At 42.4% G+C, this 22333-nt stretch overlaps 2 protein-coding genes across 2 annotated transcripts; one reads left to right on the plus strand and one right to left on the minus strand.

The window, feature by feature from the left end:
- The first annotated feature begins 659 nt into the window (after positions 1-659).
- Positions 660-3035, plus strand: DYNLL1 (dynein light chain LC8-type 1). The gene is made up of 3 exons (XM_049866192.1): positions 660-777; positions 1006-1143; positions 2602-3035. Exons 2-3 carry the CDS (start codon positions 1012-1014, stop codon positions 2737-2739), a joined length of 270 nt encoding a protein of 89 aa, XP_049722149.1. The 5' UTR covers positions 660-777; positions 1006-1011; the 3' UTR covers positions 2740-3035.
- Positions 3036-5539: 2504 nt separating this feature from the next.
- COQ5 (coenzyme Q5, methyltransferase) lies at positions 5540-22333 on the minus strand. The gene is made up of 7 exons (XM_049866191.1): positions 22120-22333; positions 17663-17812; positions 14239-14460; positions 8602-8708; positions 6931-7019; positions 6219-6330; positions 5540-6135 (listed from the first exon to the last, which is right to left on the minus strand). The coding sequence occupies exons 1-7, from the start codon at positions 22319-22321 to the stop codon at positions 6034-6036; spliced, it is 984 nt and encodes a 327-aa protein (XP_049722148.1). The 5' UTR covers positions 22322-22333; the 3' UTR covers positions 5540-6033.

Consider the following 22333-nt stretch of genomic DNA (forward strand, 5'->3'; position numbering starts at 1 on the left):
CTGCTCCTGAACAATCTTCATGTGGTTTAGCATCTCTTTTCTCCCATCTCCCTCTGATGGTTTGCGTTTAATCTTTTATATCTCAAGAGATGGACTCAAGAGATACCCTGCACTAATCCTGCCCCATTCACATAACGGCCCCATTCCCAAGCGGGATAGTAACCACGGGCATAGAGTCGCTATGAGTAGGAACAGACTGGATAGCAACGTTTTTTTTTTTTTTTTTTAAATACAGGTTAAGATTTACAACACATATTTTGGGGGGACATAACTCAATCCATAACGTAGACCTAACTTCCCTAGACAAGCTGTATTCGAGGACACACCCTGGGAAAACCTCCGTAAATTTGGGATCAGTTCCTTGGGCAGAAGCCCCCCTCGCAGCCCTCCAGCCGGCTCGGAGGACCTGAGGATCCCGCCCAGGCTCCACCTTCTGGGTGAGTGGGCCTCGCGGCGCGCGGCCCATTGCCCGGGCAACCGACGCCGTGAGCGGTGCATTGTGGTTTGCAACAAAATGCGGGCGAAAGATCCTGGGGGAACCATTGAGCCAGAGGACCAATGGGGGCATCCCGAGGGCTACGTCAAGCCAATAGGGACGTACGGTGAGGGGCGGGGCCGTCGGGAGCAGGGCGGGGCCTGGGCACTAGGCGGCGACGTCTGGCGTGGGGCGGCTTAGATGCGCCACGGCTTCGGTAGCGACGGCAGGTCCCTGCGGGCTTGAGCTTCTCTAACCTCTCCCCCAGGAGACCGTCGCGGTTGGCCTGTCCCTGCTCCACGGTGAGAGACTCGGGGCTTCCGGGGAGGAGGGGCGCCTCGCTGGCTGGTTTCGCCCCCCCAGCCCCCGCCAGACTTGTCGCGGTGCGCTCCGCGCGGCTCGCGCCTCTCGGGAAGTGGGTTGGGGGGCGTCGTCCCGGGCGTGGCGCGGGGGCGGGCTGGGGGTGCCGGCGACCCGGAGGCGCGGCTCACACCCCGGCTTCTCACTCCTGCCGGGGTCTCGCTCCCCAGGTAACCATGTGCGACCGAAAGGCCGTGATCAAAAATGCGGACATGTCGGAGGAGATGCAACAGGACTCGGTGGAGTGCGCTACTCAAGCGTTGGAGAAATATAACATAGAGAAGGACATTGCGGCCCATATCAAGAAGGTGAGAGCGGGGCGCGGGGGTCCGGGCAGGTGGCGCGCAGCTCGGCGAGTCGCGACTTAGCCCCTCTCCCGGATTCTGCGACCCAGAGCGGCTGGCAGAGAGCCTTGGGGCAGGCCGGCGGCTCCGAGGCGTAGAGGTTTCCAGAAAGCACGCAATCGAATTTTGCGCTCTTCTGGAAAAGACCAGACCCTCGGCGCCCGAAGTTTTTTTCTTACCGCCTCTCGGCGGGGAAAAGCGCCACCTAGCAACGGTTTCTAGGATCAGGGAGCAGCGGTTCCCCCTTCTGCAGGATTCCTGTGTCGATGATCCATCTGGGTGTTCCGAAGGGGGGAGCTGCGTGGGTGTTTCCAGCCGGGGCCCGAGGGGAGCTTGCCAGCCTTCCAGTGGGGAGTCAGTCGACAGTTGAGGGAAAGTGGGTGGTAGTGGTGGTTGGGGGCGGGGGGGGTTGGTAAATGGCAGTCTGTAGACAGCTGGAACGACTGCCAACTTGTCGTGCAGTGTTTGCTGGAAGGGAAGGAAGCTGGCAGCCTAAGCCGTGGGAGGGCTCCAGTCGAGACTGGGAAGATGAAACAAATAAATAAATACCTTTTCTGACAAGCACAGCGCAGTGTATTTATCTAGCTTGTTACTAGACTTAAAAGAGGTATTTGTGTGAAGTGTAACGGGAACCAAATTTCGCGTAACTCACCACAGAACTTGTAAGAATTTTATAGAAATAGATTAGCTTTGGCCCCTGCCTACACAGTCCACCTAATAACATGCTACAGCCTCTTCGGGTAGGGGAAATAGGGAAAAGTTGTTCTTGCGACTTGATAGCCTTGTGGACCAGGTGGAAAGGAGAGCTATCTAAATTATAATTAAGGTGGAAACTTGACCGCTTGGCTCTCAGATTCCGCTCCCAGCATTTTTTTATAGGGACCTCGGATGGCTAAGTGTTGCCTTAAGTTTAAATTTTGATCCTCAGGTGCTAATTGAGGCTTTGTCCTTTTCAATGTCGATTATTTTCAGTGATTCAGGAGCACAATTAAAATTGTGATAAGGAATGAATTCTCATAGGGTACTTTGGGCCAAATATTTACCATTTTCTTGCGTTTTGGGTGTTCGCACACAGTAGGATAGCTTAGTTGGTTCTGTTTACACATAAGAACATGATAAACACCAACCGTTGTTAGCTGTTGTTAATGACTATTGTAGAAGTTAAAAAGGTGGAATTAATAACAAAGAGCCCCTGTCTTTGAGGCTGCACTTTCTGACATTTACTTCCCTAGCCCGCCTCAGACTACAAGTATGTTTGCATTAATGCGCTATGTAGGCGACTTGGAGGTGGGGAGCATTCTTTCACTCCAAGAATCTGCAGATGCTAACCTTCCTCCTTTCTGCCCCTACAGGCTCTGATTTATCCAAGAGGGAAGCTCTGACCTCCAGTTCGTTCTGATTTTTTTTTTTTTTCTATTTCAGGAGTTTGACAAGAAGTACAACCCCACTTGGCACTGCATCGTGGGGAGAAACTTCGGTAGTTACGTGACACATGAAACTAAGCACTTCATCTACTTCTACCTGGGCCAAGTGGCCATTCTTCTGTTCAAATCTGGTTAAAGCATGGACTAGCCCACACACCCAGTGATCCATCCAAAAACAAGGACTGCAGCCTAAATTCCAAATACCAGAGACTGAGATCTTCAGCCTTGCGAAGGGAACGCCTCCATCTTTGTACCTTTGTTGTGTTGTTTTGTACAGGGCCTTCTCTGTACTAGTTTGTTGTGGTTATAAAACAATTAGCAAACCGGCTTACATTTGTATTTATTTTCTATTCCTTATTTTCCCTGCCTTATGTTTTTTCTTTCCTCACAATCCATTCCTTTCAGAAAAACAATAAATCTGTTGGAGATGTGTGTGTTAGCTACAATTTGTTCAAATAATCTAGGGTTGAAGGTGGCCTATCATTTAATCAGGGGTGAGTCCTTAAGGTGAGTTTCTGTGAGATAGTTAATTCAGTACTTACCTCTCACCCATCTGCAACATAGAAATACAGGTTGAGAAGCACAGCAGAGAAATTTGTATTAAATTTTACTCCTAACCTGGTAAACACTATCCTTAAGTGCTGATTTTGTTAAAAGGTGTTGGTGTAGAATGTTCTGGGTCTTAATTCCGAGGTGGTGGTGGAGGATGTGTAGTGGTAGTACTTTAGCTGAGCTTTTTACACGTGTAAAGTGGAAGTAAGTTCAGAATTGAAATAGGGATGCTTTGTTGGGCTGTGTGCTGTTCAACTCACCCTCCCCGCAAAGGATGCTCTAAAGATTGAAGGTGGTATTAAAGGGCTTTGAACCACTTTGAATGCCTGGTGAGAATTTGCATTTCTAACAGGTACCTGCGCAATGCTAATGCTGTTGGTTAGGGACCAATTCTGAGAACTAGTAGAGCAGTGGCTCTCAGAATTTATTATACATAAGAATCACCTGGAGAGCTTGGTAAATGTAGGTTCTGATTCAGTGAATTGGGTGGAAATGCAAATTCAACGGGTTACAACCAATTTGAATCCTTGGTGTTGAAAATGAAAGCATTTTTGAGTAGTAGCCTTCCATATGCTTCTAATAAAGTCTTTACAGGAATTAAAAAATGTTAACCTGCTGTGCTGTGTTTTAACTAGCTGTGGTTAGAAACCATTTCACAAATGTGAACTGAAGCTTTCTTATTAAAAAACCAAACCCAACCCAGCCCATTTATGTCGTTGATTCCGATTCATAGTGACCCTATAGGACAGTAGAACTGCCCCACAGGGTTTCCAGGGCTGTAAATCTTAATGGAAGTGGACTGCCACATCTTTCTCCTGCTTTTATTAAAAGACGTAAAGTTGTGGGTAAATAACCATTAACAGTTCCCTGCTGTCAATTTTAGGATGTCTAGTCTTCCTGTGAAGAAAACCAAATATGGCAGAGTTGGCTTATAGAGGAAATAGCCAGAGGCTTAAGCAACTCACACCTGTGTTGGGGAATGGCAAGGACCATCCTGGATTTCTAGGTGCCGTTGGTCTCAGTGTTCAGGTGAGCTTTTTAAGATCTTCTGTTGAGACCTGTAAGGTGCAGTTGGGATTTATGAGCAGTCGGGCTACCTCTGCACGGAAGAGAGTTACAGATTTGAAGTGATAGGTGATGACTCCCTCGTACGAGCTCCACCTTAACAGCATTAGGTCAGTACCATCTTTTGAAGTTTATTAAAACTTAGGGTTTTACAAGTCCTAGTGAAGTTGTGCCCCATTAGGACTGACTTGGGAAGTATCAGGGTAGAGGAGCAATACCTGTTTTATTGTTTACTGTGGCAGTTAAAATGGGCGGTGAGTTTCTTTGCTGCCTTGGCAGGAAAAGGTGACATACTGTGGGACCTCGCTGGATTGGGGTGATTTAGGTTACCTATGGTAACTGTGTTATCATAGTTCATCTTTTTCTATCACCTTTTTCTTTTCTAGTAATGTGGCCATATTTCTATTTGAAGCCCAACAGAAACTTATTTGCATTCCTAAGCTGTATCAGCCTTATCCACAGTTAGCCCTATTCCAAATTGATCTGTCCCCAGCACAGACCTAGAGGTGATCAAGTTCAGACAGCTTGACATTAGGGGTTCTAATTTAATCCGGCCCATGTCTACTGTCAGAAGAGGCAGCCTTTAACTATTTTATTTTTTGATTCAGATGTGAGAAGACCATGTTACCATGGAGATAGGACTGGGCTGATGGTTTACGAAGTTACTTTCAGTGCCTGCTCCTTCCTACTAATTATAAAGGCCAATAGGCTCCAGCTGGCTGAAGAAAAGATGTAAGCTAAAAGTTTTTCTAAGGTTTAGTATTTGGTCAAATGCACTTAGCTGCTGTTCTTCAAGGTAGGTTATATATAAATGACTGTGTATTGAAGCTTTTCAGTGACTGACAGTACATAAAAAACTACTGTGCTAGGCCAGGAAGCACCATATTGGAAGCTTTTTCAAGTAGCCCTGAACTAAGTTATCCACAAGTGACAAACTGCTAGACTTCTGCAATTTCTTAGCAAGACCTCCCCAAGACATTAGATTTTATCTGTTCTCCAAATATTTATGGCTTCATTTTAACATCAAAGAGTGGACTGTATTAAATAAGAAACGAGCTCTGCGCAAGTAACTGGAGGTGGTTAGGCCAGTTGCAAACTTTTTTTTTTTTGGTATGAAACCCTTCAAATATTTTCTGACTAAGAATTCCCTATAGAAGACAGGAAAGCAGGAGTTTGCTGGTCCATTTTTTTTTTTCAAGTATTTCGTGAGTTGTTTTCCTTATGATAGGCACTGAGGATACAAACGTCTTTTGGCTGAAGAGAACCGAGAGAATATTTCCCCCACTCCCTTCCCAAGGAAAAAGGATAAATACCGCACAAACTGTAAACTCATTTACTGGTTCAGCACAGTTTTAGTAGTTATTGCTAGCCCTCTGATTTGGGCCTTCACTTTTGGCCCCAGATTCAGTCCTAGGATGAAAGGTTAACTCAGGTACAGTTAGGAAGTTTTCTCGTTCAAATCATCATCGATTTCAAATGATCTTTTATCTCCCTGGAAGGCAGCACTGACAAGCTACAAATACACCTCAAGCCTGAGCTTCAGTGCTGGTTTTGCCTCAACCACACACTGCACAGCCAAGAAAAGTTAGCAGGAGTTGAGCAAAAAAACAGACCAAATATCCCGGGGAGAAGGTCTGAAACAGTTCCTGATGAAAGCTATGATAAAGTGACAGAAATTGATTTCTTTCACTTTGAGACTGGTCACTCAGAACACGAGTTCAAGGCACACATCCTTAAGAGGGGATGTGTTGCCGCTGGCCGCCTCAGCCAGATTATCCCGCAGTTCCAGGCTTTCGATGGGATCAGTAAGGAGTTACAGTTTGAAGCCAGAATGAATGGCCACGATTCCTGATGTTAGACTTTCATACGTCACCTTCTGAAAACCTGCATCTTCTATCATCTCCTTGAACTCCTCCTAAAACACAAGAAAAGATAATAGCAAGGATTGTGTGGATTTCAACTTGAGGGCATTTGTTGTAAGCTATAGAAGGTTTATACCTGAGGTGGGAACCTTCGGATACTCTCTACAAGGTACTGGTAGGACTTCCAGTCTCCTGCAATGACCTCTCCCATGACAGGAATGACCTGGAAGCTATACAGATCATAAAGCCTGAACAAAAAAACAAGAAATTAAGATTAGAAAGTGCCTCAATTTCAATTTCTTTTGTCAGGAAGCAAGGTCTAGGCCTGGGGTCTCTAACTCAAATGGCTACAGGGGCCAAGCAAGTACCTGAGATAAGTGGGCCAGGTGTAAGATCAATTGGGAGTGGTGAGGATGTGGTGAACAGTACAGTTAGGAAGGATCACTGAAATGGAGAAGGGCCAGTTACTACTCAGCTGACTATTGCCATGCGGGAACATGAGCCTACCCAAGGTTGCCATATAGTCTGCTTTCTCAAGTGAAGCCGAAAATCCAGATTTTTATGTGAAATTTCCCGAGAATTCCATTTTTTAAAATAGCATGTGAGTCCAACAAAATACACATGTGGTCCAACTTGAGATTCTGGTTATTGGATTGTGACTCTTTTGGCCTAGATGTTGTCATTCAGAACTGGCTGGCCTCTGAAATGGCACCATCCCTGGGGGAATCTGAACTGTGAGGCAGGAGAGTACAAACTTTTACTGGCTGTTTCCTATTTTCTATTCATTCTATCCATTTGGGAAGCCCTTGGCTAGATAATGAGAATAAAGCCCTGTTAACAATTCTAACCTGGATACGAGGGGATTGTTCACTTGGCTAAACTCCAGACAGAGAAACCGGCCTCCTGGTTTCAGGACACGATGGGCTTCCTGGAGTGCCTGAGGGAGACAAGGAACGGCAGGACATACTCCTCAGGAGACTTAATTTCTTGAGGCCGAGACAGCTTTAGCTTCAGTGAGCATTACAAAAGTTATCATTTATCACAGACCCCTTGTTTACTCTTGTGTGCCGTTAATTCTGACTCATGGTGACCCCATGTGCTACAAAGTAGAACTACCCCATAAGGTTTTCTTGCCTGTAATCTTTACAGAAGCAGATTGCCAGGTCTTTTCTCCTGCAGAACCACTCAGTGGGTTCGCACTGCCAACTTTTCGGTTAGCAGCCAAGCACTTAACCATTATGCCACCAGGGCTTCTTAGAAATTAGCCTTACCATATTCTAATTTTTATTAGGCATTCTGCCACCTGAGACTAGAGGAGGTTACTTTGGGGTAATCTAAACTGACTACAGACTGGTACAACCTCCAGGGAGGGCAATTTCAGAACTACCTATCAAAGTTATAATGGCTATCCTTTTTGATTTAGCAATTCCATTTACCTTACAGACGTGCTTCTACTGGGGAAATGACATGTATATGGGTTATTCACTACAGCACTGTTTGAACAGCACAAGATTAGAAGCATCTTAAATTAACCATTAATCAGAGACTGATTAAATTATGGAATATCTAGACAAATGGAATCTACACAGCTATTAAAAAAGGAGGGGACAGTTCTCTTTCTGTACTGATGTGGAAGAAATCTCCAAGATGTATTTTTCAGGGAAAAAAAAAGGGGGTGAGGTATTTAGCATGCTAATTTTTGTATTAAAAAATAAAAAGGATACCCTTAATATACACAAAATATCTTTGCAAAGATAACTGGTGATTGTCTGCAGGGACAGGAGGCACTCATTGGTTGGGAAACAAGCTAGGACACTTCCAATATATGCCCTTCTATACCTTTTGAACTATGAACCTATTAAAAAAATTTTTTTTTAATTAAAAGAAATAATAAGTTGGCTAGAGACACAGTACAGGTCATGAAAATCAAGCTGGAGAGCACCATAATATCCCACCCAAAGCAGAGCAACCAGGGAACTGGCACCCTCATAATAGAAATGAAACTGTGTGCCTTGTGCATGGTCTTTAATACTTTGAATAGAATGTTCAAGTGGAAATAAAGAACTCCATCAAATTAAGAGTTCAATATTCCCTTCACAGAGCAACTGTAGCTACCTTCTGCCAAAATAGGTTTGATGCCTTTTTCTGTGTCAGATAATTCCAACCTCTGACATGTCTCTGCTCTGCAAACTCACAGGGTCAGTTTCATAAGTGAGAGGAAATAGGTGAACTGTCAGAGCAACACTGGTAGTCTTAAAGATGGTCTCACAGAAATCAAGGCTTCTATGGGGATCTGCTCTGCAGTTTTTTTAGGTTTCAGTTTATTTTCAATTTTCTGACTAGGAAAAGCAGCAACTTCAAGGACTGAGTAAAGGATTAAATGGCCCGAAGTAGAATGGCCATTCCACTCAAGAACTGGGCCTGGAGAACCGCTCTCACTTTCCTCATTCACTGTGGGTCCACTCCAGGGGAACTAATCTCCTAAGAGGCACACAAGCCAAGGATGCAGCCATTCATACCAGATCAATGTGTGTTACATTCCGGATCCCAAAGGCAATGGAGTAAACATCGAACTTGTCATCACCAAAGGGCAGTTCTTCAGCATCTCCCAATACCCAAGCAAGTCCTGAAAGAGAAATCATTTCTCAGTCTTGGTCTGGGTGACTGTCCTCTGCACCCAAGCACCTCAATGCCTTCTCCACTGGATTCCTGGCCACTGTCTTCATGGTGTCCTCTGATCCTGAGAACTTGAAGTTGGTGTTTCTGAAGCTTATTAGGAGCTGAGTCCTTTCCCCAGGGTTCTTGGAGTAGATCTGATACCTACCCACAAGTCCTCAGGTGGAATTTTTGTCCAGCTAAGTAAGTGTTGTATATAGACCACTGTGGTTAAGAGTCTAGGTTCTGGGTTTAGAGTGCTCATGTTCTAATTCCAGTTTCACCATTTATTAGCTGTATAATCTTGAATAAACTAGTTTGTCTCTCCTTGCCTCAGTTTCTTCACCTGTAAAATGAACTAGCACCTACTTCATAGGGTTTCTGGAAGGATTAAATGAGTTTCTCTAAGTACAGTGGTTAACAAAACAAAACAAAACCCGTTGCTGTTGAGTGATTCCCACTCATGGCAACCCCATGTGTTTCAAGGCAGAACTGTGCTCTATAGTGTTTTTAGTGGCTGTAATTTTGTGGAAGTAGATCGGGAGTAGCACAGTGGTTAGCATCATTATTGGTTCTGCTGGACTCAGAGAATCAAAGTGTCTAGAATGCAGATCTTGATCATGAATTTACAAGATACCCAAGGGCACCCCCTATCAGATCTGCAATGTCCTGTAAGGACCCTGACTCTGCTTTAACATTATTCAACCAGCAGACACAATATATAACAGGAAGGCTCTATAGAGGAAGGTAAATGAAAATAACCTTTCTGGAAAGCAAACTGGCAGCTTGCTTAAAAATAAGAGCCTTAAAAATAAGAATACTGTTTGACCCAGCTATTTAATTTTAGGACACTGACCATCACCATCAATCATTGTCATCACCATCATTGCTACCAACACTATGTGGCAGGGTCTGTGCTATCACTTCATATACATCTTTATATGTATTATTTAATCCCATCCTCACACCAATCCTATGAGAGTTATTATGATGATCTTCATGTTTCTGGTGAACTAAGTACCAGAAAGGTTAAAGTAGCTTACCCAGGGTCACACAGATGGATGGAACTCTGGTAGTTATATCCTGAAGCCTGTGTTTTTAACAACCATAGTATATTGCTTCCTGCTATGAGATGGTTATTATTTTTTCCATTTTATAGATAAGGTAATTGAGAGTTAGTTTAAACACTTGTCCAATTAGTAAATACAATTAGTAAAAAAATTAATAGATGCATGTAAAAATTTACAAATAAGGATGTCACAATATTGTGCTGTACACAAAAACATTAGAAAAAAAATGAAAGATCAACTGGTTGTTGGTTATGTGAACTGGTTATATGAATTATGAAACATCCATCTGGGGGAGTATCATAAAAATAATTATTTTAAAGAATTTTTAATGACATGGAAAAATCTCGTGATTAAATGCTGAATTAAAGGAAGATACTATTTTTACTAAATTATATATACAAAATATTCTCAATTTTATAAAAAGAATGATTAGGAAAAGGACTGGAAGGAAATACATGAAAATACTGAGGGGCATCTCAATATTGGGCTTATGAGTGACTTTAAAAAAATTTTTTATTGTGTTTTAGGTGAAAGTTTACAGAACAAACTAGGTTCGCATTTAACAATTTTTATGCAAATTGTCCCATGACATTGGTTGCAATTTCTACAATGTGTCAGCATTCTCTTTGTTTCTGTTCTGTTTGCTCTGTTTCCATTGATCTAGCTTCCCTGGCCCTCCTTGCTTTCTCATCTTTGCTTTTGGGTGGATGTTGACCGTTTAGTCTCATATAGTTGATTGTTTAAGGGAGCACATTGTTCATGGGTAATACTGTTTATTTTAGAAGCCAATCTAACATTTGGCTGAAAGGTGACCTCCAGGAGTGGGTTCAGTTCCATGTTCAAAGGGTATCTTAAGGTGATAGTCTTGGGGACTCTTCTAGTTTCTATTGGTCCAGTAAATCTGGCCCTTTTTAGAAATTTGAATTTTGTTTTACATTTTTCTCCCATTCTATCCAGGACCTTCTATTGTGTCCCTGGTCACAGTGGTCAGTAATGGTAGCTGGGCACCAGCTAGTTCTGGTCTCAGGCTAGAAGAGGCCAGGGTTCGTGTGAGCTATTAGTCCTGTGGGCTAGTTTCTTCTTTGAGTAACAGTTTCATTCTTTCTCTTTTGCTCCAGATGAGCAGAGACCAACAGTTGTACCTTAGATGGCTGCTCACAAGCTTTTAAGACCCCAGACACTATTCACCAGTTTGTAAAACATTATGAACAATGTTAGGCCAATCGACTGAGTTGTCCCGTGAGACTATGGTCCTATAAACATGGCATGGCGGAGGTATCTGATCTTTTCATCTAACCTCGAAATGGGGAAGGAGAATCAAGATCAGCATTGACAGCCCAAAGCTGGTTCCTCTGAGGTGGAGATCACACATACCTCCTCTTTCTTTTTTTAAAAAAAATTTTTACCAATTTTAAAAACCAGCCATCCCTTCCACAGCACTCTCTAGTCCTCTGCTGGGTTCTATAATTCATTGCAATGGCCACAACAGAACTCACAGACAATTATGGGGTTTATTAGGGAATTAACAGGTTAGAATTCAGGATCAGGAAAGATTCAGGATACAGCTCTTCAATCAGGACAGCGTCTTCTCAGAAGTACCCACAGGCAGGCCTCTCTCTGGCCCTCAGCTCCTCAGGCCCCGCCCCTGCGAGGCTTTGGAAAGTGATACAAAGCTCTCTCCCTCTGCTTATAAGTGCCTGAAGATGCCCCACTTCACCAGAAGCCTCCTGTCTGATGGCGCTCAGCCTTTTTGTTTAGTGGGTTGGCAAGCCTAGCTCCTCTGATAAGTGCCTGGTGGCACTCTACTTTGCCAGGAACCCTCCTGCCCAAAGGAGGCTTGCTCCGTGGGTCAGCACACCCACTGTAACTGCCTTACTCCATGACACAGGAAGCCCACCATGCCATCTTGTGCCAGTCTCCTAGTTCTGCCGCTGCCACTTCTCTGTTACTTGCCACCTTGTGCTGTCTCCAGTGTTACAGCTCCCTCTCTGTCTCCACGGTCTAGGAGGTTCTCAGTGCAGGGATACTGGGTCCAAAGAACATGCTTCACTCCTGTCTCTTTTTCTTGGTGGTACTCAGGTCCCCCCTTTACGCCTCTGGGATGGCTCATTTTAAGCCTTGTGGGATGGCAAAACTGACCAGTCCCCTTGTAGAATTCCATATACCTTATTTGCATAGTCCCACCCGCACCAGGGTGCCAAACACCTTACTTGTATTATGTACAAGCTAATATTTGCATTATTTTATATAGTAATTATTATGTATATAATATACTAGCAAGCTAATATTAGCATTATTATGTATATGAAGGCTTTTACTTTAATACTTTTCCAAAATTATGGATTTCTAAAATATTCTAAAATATATCTCTCAAATATGTCACTTTTATAATCCATCAAAAAGACGTTTTTAAAGGTCCTGCCTTCAGAGCTTCCATCTGGGGAGCCATCACACACCTAACAGTGCTACACATAAACATGTCTTTACACATTAACTTTTACATTTTTAAAAATCATTTCTAGGATCCTCCTATGTAGTTTCAGCTTTTTTGGCATGATATTTTTTGCAGTGGCAGTTATTGGAGATTGATGAAGGGGAAAGATAAAGAAGACTGTACTGTACAACACTTAGAGTTCCTATGCAGGTAGATTAGCTTGGCAGTTAGGACAGCTTGAAGGGCAAACCATGCTAAGAAGAGATGGTTCCAGAAACAGAACATCACCTATCATTTCAGCACCTTTGTTCTCCATTCTTTATGGCTGAGCACCAGTAAGAAGGGAAACACGTGTCTTCAGTAGGAGTAAGAAACACAGTGCCTTTGTCTCAGAACACTAGACTGCCTACCTCCTGATCAGTGTTGATGGTTAACAAAAGAGTCCTTCATCTTGGGGGCCAAGTGGGCTGTGGTTCATCTAGGCAGCTCCTTCAGGGGTGGGAAGAGGAGGAGAAGGAAGAATTGAGCTAAAATAACCATATGCACTCATGGGTGAGGAGGAAAAAAAATGCTGACGTTGACCTGAAGGACTTTAATTTCCCTGTTCTTTATAGCACTGCCTCTCCAGTGGTTGCCTGCAGTGCTTGGCAGTCTTGGAGGAGGGCAGGGCTGGGGCCCTGAAAAGCTGAGTAAACATGGTGCAGCTTCCCTGGTCATTAACATTTTGAGCTTGCAGTGGGCTCCTAGAGGTATGCAGTCGCTCTGACAGCTGCTGTTGAGAGTACTTCAGCAGGGAAGTTTGAGGAGTACTGTTTACTGATGTTTCCTCAACTGTATCAGCTGGGTTCTCTGAGAAGCAGATGTTGAGCTGGAGGTAGGACTGAGAAAGGCTTTTTGGTATTGTAAGAGACCACTTACATGAAATACCCAGAAGTGGCAAGTGTATACAGACCAAAGTTTATTAGTGGTTACCAGAGGTGGGCAGGAGGGAGGCGGGAAGAAGGACTCCTTGCTTAGGAGATACCGAGCTTCTGTTACAGGTGAGGGAACAAATGTGGAAACAGAAATATGACGGTTGCACAACATGATGGACGGATTAATGCCACTGACTGTACATGTGAAGAATGTTGAAATGGCAAATGTTCTGTTACATATATATTCAACACAGTAAAAGGTTTTTTTTTGGAGCAACACCTAGGAAAGATAGAAGCCAGAGGAAGCAACCCTGGGCAGGGAAAGCCTTTAGGCTGCAGTGCAGATCTGACTGAGTCTCAGCTTACTTAAAAGGAGCTAAGTAGCCCTGGGTGGTGCAAATGGTTAAGCGCTAGCCCCAAAAGGTTGGCGGTTTGAACCCATCCAGAGGCTTGGCAATCTGCTTATGAAAGGTTAAAGGTTACAGCCACAAAAACCCTCTGGAGCACAGTTCTATGTTGAAGCACGAGGCTTCACTTATTTTTTGGAGCAAAGAGTGCCTGTGAAAGAGTCCCACATAAAAATGAGGCCCTGGCAGCCCCTCAGTGCAAAGAGCCTGCCGTTGGCTTGCCAACAAGTCTTTTCTTTACAGGATCCCAGCCACGCACCTGCTCAGCTTCCACGTCAATCGAACTATCCTAGCGTTGATGGCAGATACAACAGCATGCAAACAGGAATGATACAATGGGGTCACCTGGGAGCTGCTGGGAATTGAAAGCACAACTTCCGTCTCAGGCCCAACAGATCAGAAGATTCAGTGCTGGTTTGGGATCTGCCATTTAAAAGCTGTGTGACTTGAGTGAGACACTCCATACCTTGGGCTGTGGTTATCTCCCCTGTCATGTGTGGCTGGTAATCTAACTCACTGACTTATTGAAATCACTCTGCCACACAAATTATCTTCAGTTCCTACCTAGAAGTTTCTGAAAGCTGGAAAAGAAAGCAGTTCAATGTTCTTTATGCATTCCGTCTTATTTAATAAACACACATGCACCTTCTCTGTGTCTGCTTTCTGGAGGACTTACCAGCTTTGTATCCTTGAGCACGTGCTTTCTGCTTTCCAACTTTGAGCATCTCTTTGTTGATGTCACAGACCATGACATGGGAGCCACCCAAGGAGTCCTCTTCACTGTGATACTTTTTGGCAATTTCTTCCCAGGATAATGTCTGTTGGGCTTTTAACTGCCTCTTCTGCTTCCTCTGATGCTGAGCCTGAATATAATTAAGGAACCGGAATGCAATATCACCTGTGGGAAGCCAATAGGAGGAAAGATGAAAAACCACAAAAACAAAAGGCAGCAACAAAGATAAAGTGGTTGATGACTGTGTGAAAACTGAAGTTTCTACTCATCTCAATGGTAACTTTTTTTTTTTTTTTTTGCTGTGGCTAATTTTTTTTTCAAGATGACATTTTATTGTGTTTTTGATGAATGTTTACACAGCAAAGTGGGTTCCCATTTGTCAATTTCTACACAAATTGTTCAGTGACATGTTACATTTTTTCACAATGTGTCGCATCTCTTTAATTGCTTTCTGGTTGTTCCATTTTCAGTAGTCTAGTTCCCTGTCCCTTTAACTTCTCATCTTTGCTTTAGAATAATTGTTGACCTTTTGGTCTCATATAGATTTTTTTTTAATGGAGCACTGTTTTCATGGGTAATATCCTTTATTTTGTGTGCCAATCTGTTATTTTGCTAAAAGGTGACCTCAGGGAATGGTTTCAGGGTGATAGTCTCTGGGAGTTCTCTAGTCTCAACTGGCCCAGTAAGTCTGGACTTTTTAAGAATGTGAGTTCTGTTCCACGTTTTTCTCCAGTTCTGTCAGGGTCCATCTATTGTGCCTCTGATCAGAAGGGTTGGTAGTGGAAGCCAGGCATCATGTACTACTTCTTTTTTTTTTAAATTTTTTATTGTGCTTTAGGTGAAAGTTTACAGCTCAAGTTAACTTCTCATACAAAAATTTATACACATATAGTTTTGTGATCTTAGTTGCAAACCCCACAATGTGACAGCACACAATCCCTTTCCATCCCAGGTTCCCTGTGTCCATTTGACAATCTAGCTCTTCTGGTCTCAGGGTAAATGAGGCCATGGCTCATGTAGGCTATCAGCCCTACAGACTAGTTTCTTCTCTGAGACTTTGGTTTCCTTCTTTCTCTTTTGCTCCCAACAAGTAGAGACCAATAGTTTTTATCTTAGATGGCTGCTTACAAGCTTTTAAGACTCCAGATGCTACTTACCTCACTAGGATGTTGAACACAAACTTTGTGATGCCAGTTCAATGTGCTGTCCCATGAAAACTTTTTTTTTTTAACAGTAACTTTTTAATGTCTAAAATTCTTATGAAACCTTTTTGAAAAACTGGACAATACATGGACACATTCTTACTAAAAATGACTCAATACCTAAATATATGGAATAAAACCAAAATCTCATTCCCTCTCCTTATCCTCTCCAGACATGACAAGTGTCTTGGTGTATAGCCTTCCAGTCTTTTTCTTATAATTTTCATAAAAGAAACATACGTGTACAGTTACAAGCAATAATTTCCTGCCCCACAACTTCTCACACCCAGTTCAGTTCCCCGGAGATGATCTCTTCTAACTCTTTTACCTGTTTCTTCTGTTGGTTATGGTTATTTTTTTACTTAACTAATCAACTGCTGTCAAATTGACTCTGACTCATGGCCACTCCATGTGTATCAGAGTAGAACGGTGCCCCATAGGGTTTTCAATGGCTGATTTTAAAGAAGTAGATTGCCAGGCCTTTCTTCCAGGGCACCCCTGGGTAAACTTGAACCTCCAACCTTTTGGTTAGCAGCTGAGCATGTTAATCATTTGTACCACCCAGGGACTCCTTTCTTTACCTGACAAATTCACAATGATATCCTGCCCTCCATCTCTGCTTACCCCTATCTTCTCAACATACTTATAACATTTTTCGTAGTTCCTCTATATACCTTTAAAACTTGGAGCAATAAACTAATCATTATTTAATTTCTTGTTCCATCAACTATGGACCTTTATCTCTTGACTCCCTCAATCTTCCATCATATGTACTTTTACATTTCAAGACTGAAACATTTACCGTTTGTTCTATAGCTATAATTAAGTCTTCCATGATAGTTTAGGCCTAAAAATGGAAAATCAAAAGTGTTTCCAATATTGTGACCAGGTAAAAATTGTTCAGAGGAAAGTCAGTGATCTCTGGCATCATATTCCCTTTCTTATAATTCTGTTTCCTTTTCTTTTTTTCTTGCACTATTTGCAAGAAATATATTCTTAGGTGTTTCCTGTCTCTATCCAATGAGGTATTCTTCAGCCACTTTTCAAAATATCAAAATACATTTACATGTATTGATATGAAAAAAATTAAAAATATAACCAAGAATCATATTATATACATTGCTATACAATTTGGTTTTTTTTCTTCTCACTATGTCTTTCCATCAGTACTTGCAGGTTTTCCTTCCTTTTAGATGGGTATATAATATTTCATAGTATAAAAAAAACCCAAACCCATTGCTGTCGAGTTGATTCTGAATCATAGCAACCCTAAAGACCCTATTGGACAGAGTAGAACTGTCCCACAGCTGCCTGGTGGATTCGAACTGCTGACCTTTTAGTTAGCAACTGAACTCTTAACCACTATGCCATGAGGGTTTCCATTTCATAGCATAGATGTACCTTAATTTAAAAGTATTTCCTTATTAAGGCAGAAATAGGTTGTTTCCAACTTTTCACTATTACGAAAAATGATATCATGAGCATATATTTTCTTGCAAGTTTTTTGTGACCTAGAGTTGGAATTGCAGGATCATAGACTATATGCATTTAAGATTTTGGTAGATTCTGCTAAATTGTCCCATACAGGGCAAGGTGTGTTACTGCCCTCTAAGCTTCTGTTTGGGGAGAGGGCCACACCAACAAAGCCACACATAAACATGTTTCCAACATGGAGTTTATTCATTTATAATTTAACCAGGGCACCGACATCAAGATACATTTAGAAACCCGTGACACGTTTCTATCCAAGTAACAAAGGACAATACATAAACAATTAAGCTCTTGATATCTGATGTGATAGTGGATTAGGCAGAAAAGGTTGCCTAGAAAGCTTGTGTGGTATGGTAAAAGATCTCTCCCCAAATAAGAGGGAAAGTGGGTTAAAGGTAAAACAGTCATTTAGATGGTGAAACATCACTGGAGTAAAAAATTGGTCTTTTTATTTTTATAATCCTGTGAATTTTAGAAAAGTGAGAAACACAAAGCTGATATTCAATCCTTTTGGCTGATATTCAGTTCAAAAGAAAACAGTAAGTTCTAAGTGTATCAATTTTCAATGACCATCTTCACCCTAATGACAGGTGAGCTAGGTCATTCCAACAAGAGACATTAACTTGTGTAAAACATGCTCAGTGATACCCAAGGATACGAAACTAGATTATTACCTGTGCCTCCAGCAACGTCGAGCAGCTGGGTCCCAGGAAATGGGTGCATCTTCCTGAGCAGCAAATCCTTCCAAACACGATGGATACCAAGACTCATCATATCATTCATCACATCATACTTCTTGGCCACGCTTTCAAACACATGGTAGACTAACAGGGAAGATCACATGATTGTGCTATTAATAGGGATTAATGCGGACAAGCCCTAAATAAATAAGAAGGTGCTTTTCTCCTTGAAATTGCTGATCTTTGCTAGGTGAAGCTAAGCCATAATGCTTGGTGCCCAAATTTACACCTCTATATTACCTCTTTTAAAAGAGACTGAAAAGTACTTTATGTAAGAAATCACTTTTCTGCTGCCTTACTTATCTTTATCTAAGACTACTACCTTGTATAATGCTATGCACACACTTGGTACTAAATAGGTGTCTGTTTCTTGGAGGATGAGGGGAAGAGAGTTGAATACAGTTTTCTAATGGTTTTTGTCGATCAGCAAGCAACATCATGATAAATGGCGAAAAAATGAAGAACAAAGATGTCACTTTGTTGACTAAGGTGCACCTGACCCAAGCCATAGTATTTTCAGTTGCCTCATATGCATGCAGAAGTTGGACATCGAAAACAGAAGACAGAAGAATTGATGCATTTGAATTGTGGTGTTGGCGAAAAACATCGAATGTACGGTGGACTGCCGGAAGAATGAACAAATTAGTCTTAGAAGAAATATAACCAAAACGTTCCTTAAAAGTGGGGAGGGGGGAAACTTCACCTTGCTTACTTTGGACATGTCATCAGGAAAGACGAGTTGCCAGAAACGATAGAGGGTCAGCAAAAATGAGGAAAACCCTCAATGAGATGAACTGACACAACGGCCATAACAGTGGGCTCAGACATATCAAAAATCATGAGGATTGGGCAGTGTTCGTTCTGTTATACATAAGTTGCCACGAGTTGGAGCCAACTCCACAACAGCTAGCAACGACAACTAATGGATCAGAAGACCTCAGCTCATCTCTTGCTGTATCACTAAGAAGAACCTCAGGTACAATTTGGTGGGCAGATAGTAAGATGTCAATCAGGGCCAAGTCGGACTGTAAAAGGTCCTCATGGATCTTCTTCATAGGATCAAGATGGAATGCGGAATCTAGGTTGACTGCAGGAAAAAGGAATCTGCTATCCAAGATGCTCAGAAGTTTCCATTTCAAGGACAGGCTACATTTAACTTCTTTGCGCCTCAGTTTCTCTGCCCATAATATGAGAATATTGGTGCCAGCCACCTGTCTCCCTGCAGTAAGGCTGAGTTAGGAAATGAAGGACAGATGCTTTGAGTTCCTTGGATGAAATGTACTGCAGAGATCCAAAAACATGACCAACCTCTTCTGGGAATCAGCAAACTGCAGACAGAGCTCCTCTTCAACTGAAACCTGAAGGCCTGTTCTCAGTCTTGTGATTTCCAAGCTTGTTTTCTTTTGAACTGCTTTTGGGGTATCTGAGAGACCCTATGTCTCAAACAATTGAGTCCCAGCAGTCCTCACTTGACACAGTATCCATATGCACACAATTTCTGTTTCCATAATTTAGTTGAATAACATCAGTTCCCCCAACAAAATTCAAGTTTCACTTACCATGGTATATTGACTGTGAGTTAATAAAGAAAGAAAAGAACACACTTCACTGCCAGTTCTTCATCCACAAATCACTGTGTAAATAACAGGCGCATACTATGGTCAGTGACCAATCACATCACTTCTTTAAAAGGTTGTTGGTGGCTTGTCACTGTGCATCAGTTCACGCGCAGACAGCAAAGCATGTAGTTGTATTGCCACCTTATCTCCCAGTGACAAACCTGAGAGATATTTTCTAAAAGGGACAAATGAAAAAGGGAAATGGCCAACAAAGATGAAAGTACAGAAAAGAAATAAAAACTGATAATGCCGGAAGTGAAAAGTGAGTCAAATGTCAATAGGGTTATACAAGAAATAGTTGACCATGTGGATACTGACACTGCCATCATTCAAGAGACTCTAAATATGCAGCCAGAGGAACTTAGCGAAGATGAGCTTATTCACATAAACGAGGCATGTAGCTGTGACAAAAAGGTTGACGTTTCCCAGAGGAAGTGATACCAGTAAAAAATTTCAAATTAAAGGAGCTCTTGGAGATATTTTATGACATTGAATGTGCAATAGATAAAATGTGAAAAGCTGATCAAAACCGTGAAAAGATGCTCACTCCATATTGTAAGTTATGCGATGAGAAGGCAGCAAAGACTGATGTAATCGACAAAAATTTTTACAGACAAAACACTTTAATTCACAATATTTCTAATTTTAAAAATAAAAAATTTAAATGAATAAAAATAACAGTAAATCTAATTTTAAATAATAGCATACTAAATAAATATTCGCTTTCAAAAAAAAAAAACCAAACCCTGTGCCTCGAGTCGATTCCGACGCATAGCGACCCTATAGGAGAGAGTAGAACTGCTCCAGAGAGTTTCCAAGGAGCGCCTGGCAGATTCCAACTGCCAGCCCTTGGGTTAGCAGCCATAGCACTTAACCACTACACCACCAGGGTTTCCATATATTTATAAATGACAGTAAAAGAGCTTTTATTGCGTGATAATTTTTAAAAGTCACAGAACAACAGTAATTTTTTCCAGGGATTAAGATCATTGTGCATGATCTCAGCTTGAAGAGTTATTTTACAGTCCTGCATTACTGTGTAGAACACAATCATATTTAGCAAAGTCAGTAACTCTTCCTCTGCTTGCCACTGTGGAGAATGTTGTTTACACACTGTAAAGCCCAACAGAGGTTAGGCATTATTATTACTGTTATTAAGTAGTGGGTAAGAGCACAGGCTTTGGAAGCAACCCACCTGGATTCAAATCCCAGCTCTGTCACTGAGCAAGTAACTTGGGTAAGTGACTTAATATTTCTGCTCTAGTTTCCTCTGTAGTCCCTGGGTGGTGCAAATTGTTAAGTGTTGGCCAGCCGAAAGGTTGGAGGTTTGAATCCAACCAGAGGCCCTTTGGAAGACAGGCCTGGCAATCTGCCTTCGAAAGGGCACATCCTTGAAAACCTTGTGGAGCAGCTCTACTCTGTACACCTGGGGTTATCATGAGTCGGAACTGACTCAATGGCACTAACAACAGTTTCCTCATCTATAAAACTGGGATGATAGTTTCTACCTCATAGGGTTATAATTATAAGAATTAATGTAAAGTTTTTAAAAAGGTTCCCAGCCCTAAATGAATGTTTGCTATCATTTTACTTGGCTTCCATTATCTCACTCCACATGCAGTTATGAGTTGCTAAGTGTCAGGGTCTGCATCAGGCCCTGAGGATACAGAAATGAATGAGTCATTGTCCTTGCTTTCTGGGGATTCACAGTCCAGTGAAATAAATAATTTGAATTCAGTGTTTAAAGAGGTACAATAGAAGTATGCATTTAGTAAGGTTAAGGTGGGAGGCAACACAATATAGTCTTTTAGACCACAGGAAATCCCATTGTGGGCTCTTTCTCTTATTCCCTGGGTGACTTTATGACAAGTGACTGAACCTCTCAGAGCCTCACCTTATCCATCTGTAAAATGGGCACAATACCTTCCTCATTCCAAAGGGTACAGCTGGAGTTTAAAACAGTTCTTTTTATTTCTCAGGTCTGTGGCACAGGGCTGGACACGAAGAAACTGTTCAACAACATCTAACATTTACTAAACAAAGACTAAGTGCCAGGCACTGTTCAAAGTTCTTGAATGTTTTAGGTAATCTAATCCTCACAAGAAATCAAACGGACGGGTTACTATTATTACTGCTTTGCAAATCTGGAAACTGAGGCACAATTTTCTATTAAAAAAAATGGCCTCTCCCTTTATGGAGACTAAGAACAGGAGCTCTGGAGTAAGATCAAACTGGGCTGGAATACTGGTTCCACGATTTTCTAAACAGCCCCCCAAAAACAAACAAACAAAAAAACCCAAACCCGTTGCCGTCGAGTCGATTCCAACTTATAGCGACCCTATAGGACAGGGAAGAATTGCTCCATAGCGTTTCCAAGGAGCGCCTGGTGGATTGGAACTGCCGACCTTTTGGTTAGCAGCCGTAGCTCTTAACCACTGTGCAACTACAACTTACGAGCTACGTTAGATCAGGCAAGTTTTTGCTTAAACTTTGTCAATTCCTCATGTGTAACATGGGGATGTGATTACCCACTACCGTAACACTAAAAATGAGATTTGGAAATAATGTCTACAAAAGTCCTCATTTGATAGGATTTAGCGAATAATTACTCTGCTTAAAAAGAGGGGGTCAGGCTGAGAGACCCGTTGGAGGTCAGGACTGCACAGGCTACGGCATCAGAGCTAATGAGATGTTAAATCAACCCCTAGTTGGGCAGAAGAAACTAGTTCGTGAACCGTCAGATCCCTTCCATCGCCTTCTCGCCCCTTTCACCTTTGCCTCCCTTTTCCTCCTCCGACACCGTTTCAAACCCGAAGTGCGTTTCTGTCGACTGCTTCTCGTGGGACAAGAGCCGCGCACCCAGCGGGCCCCCGGGCCAGGAGCTACGAAGCCCGGGGAGCCGGCAGAACAGCATCGCCGGCGACCACCCACGGCCGCAGTAGTTCCATAAAAGGCAGCTACTGGGGGCCGCCATCTTGGTAGTCGG

Source organism: Elephas maximus, chromosome 22, assembly GCF_024166365.1.
Source record: "Elephas maximus indicus isolate mEleMax1 chromosome 22, mEleMax1 primary haplotype, whole genome shotgun sequence".
NCBI classification, from domain to species: domain Eukaryota; kingdom Metazoa; phylum Chordata; class Mammalia; order Proboscidea; family Elephantidae; genus Elephas; species Elephas maximus.

Bases quoted from the DNA above. Each gene is read 5' to 3' on its own strand.
- DYNLL1 (XM_049866192.1), top strand. From the start codon at position 1,012: ATGTGCGACCGAAAGGCCGTGATCAAAAATGCGGACATGTCGGAGGAG. The intron at 1,144-2,601 runs GTGAGAGCGGGG...TTTCTATTTCAG, and splicing joins TTGCGGCCCATATCAAGAAG to GAGTTTGACAAGAAGTACAA.
- COQ5 (XM_049866191.1), bottom strand. From the start codon at position 22,321: ATGGCGGCCCCCAGTAGCTGCCTTTTATGGAACTACTGCGGCCGTGGG. The intron at 8,709-14,238 runs GTAAGTCCTCCA...TTTCTCTTTCAG, and splicing joins TGCTCAAGGATACAAAGCTG to GACTTGCTTGGGTATTGGGA. The intron at 6,136-6,218 runs GTATAAACCTTC...CTTGTGTTTTAG, and splicing joins TCCGAAGGTTCCCACCTCAG to GAGGAGTTCAAGGAGATGAT.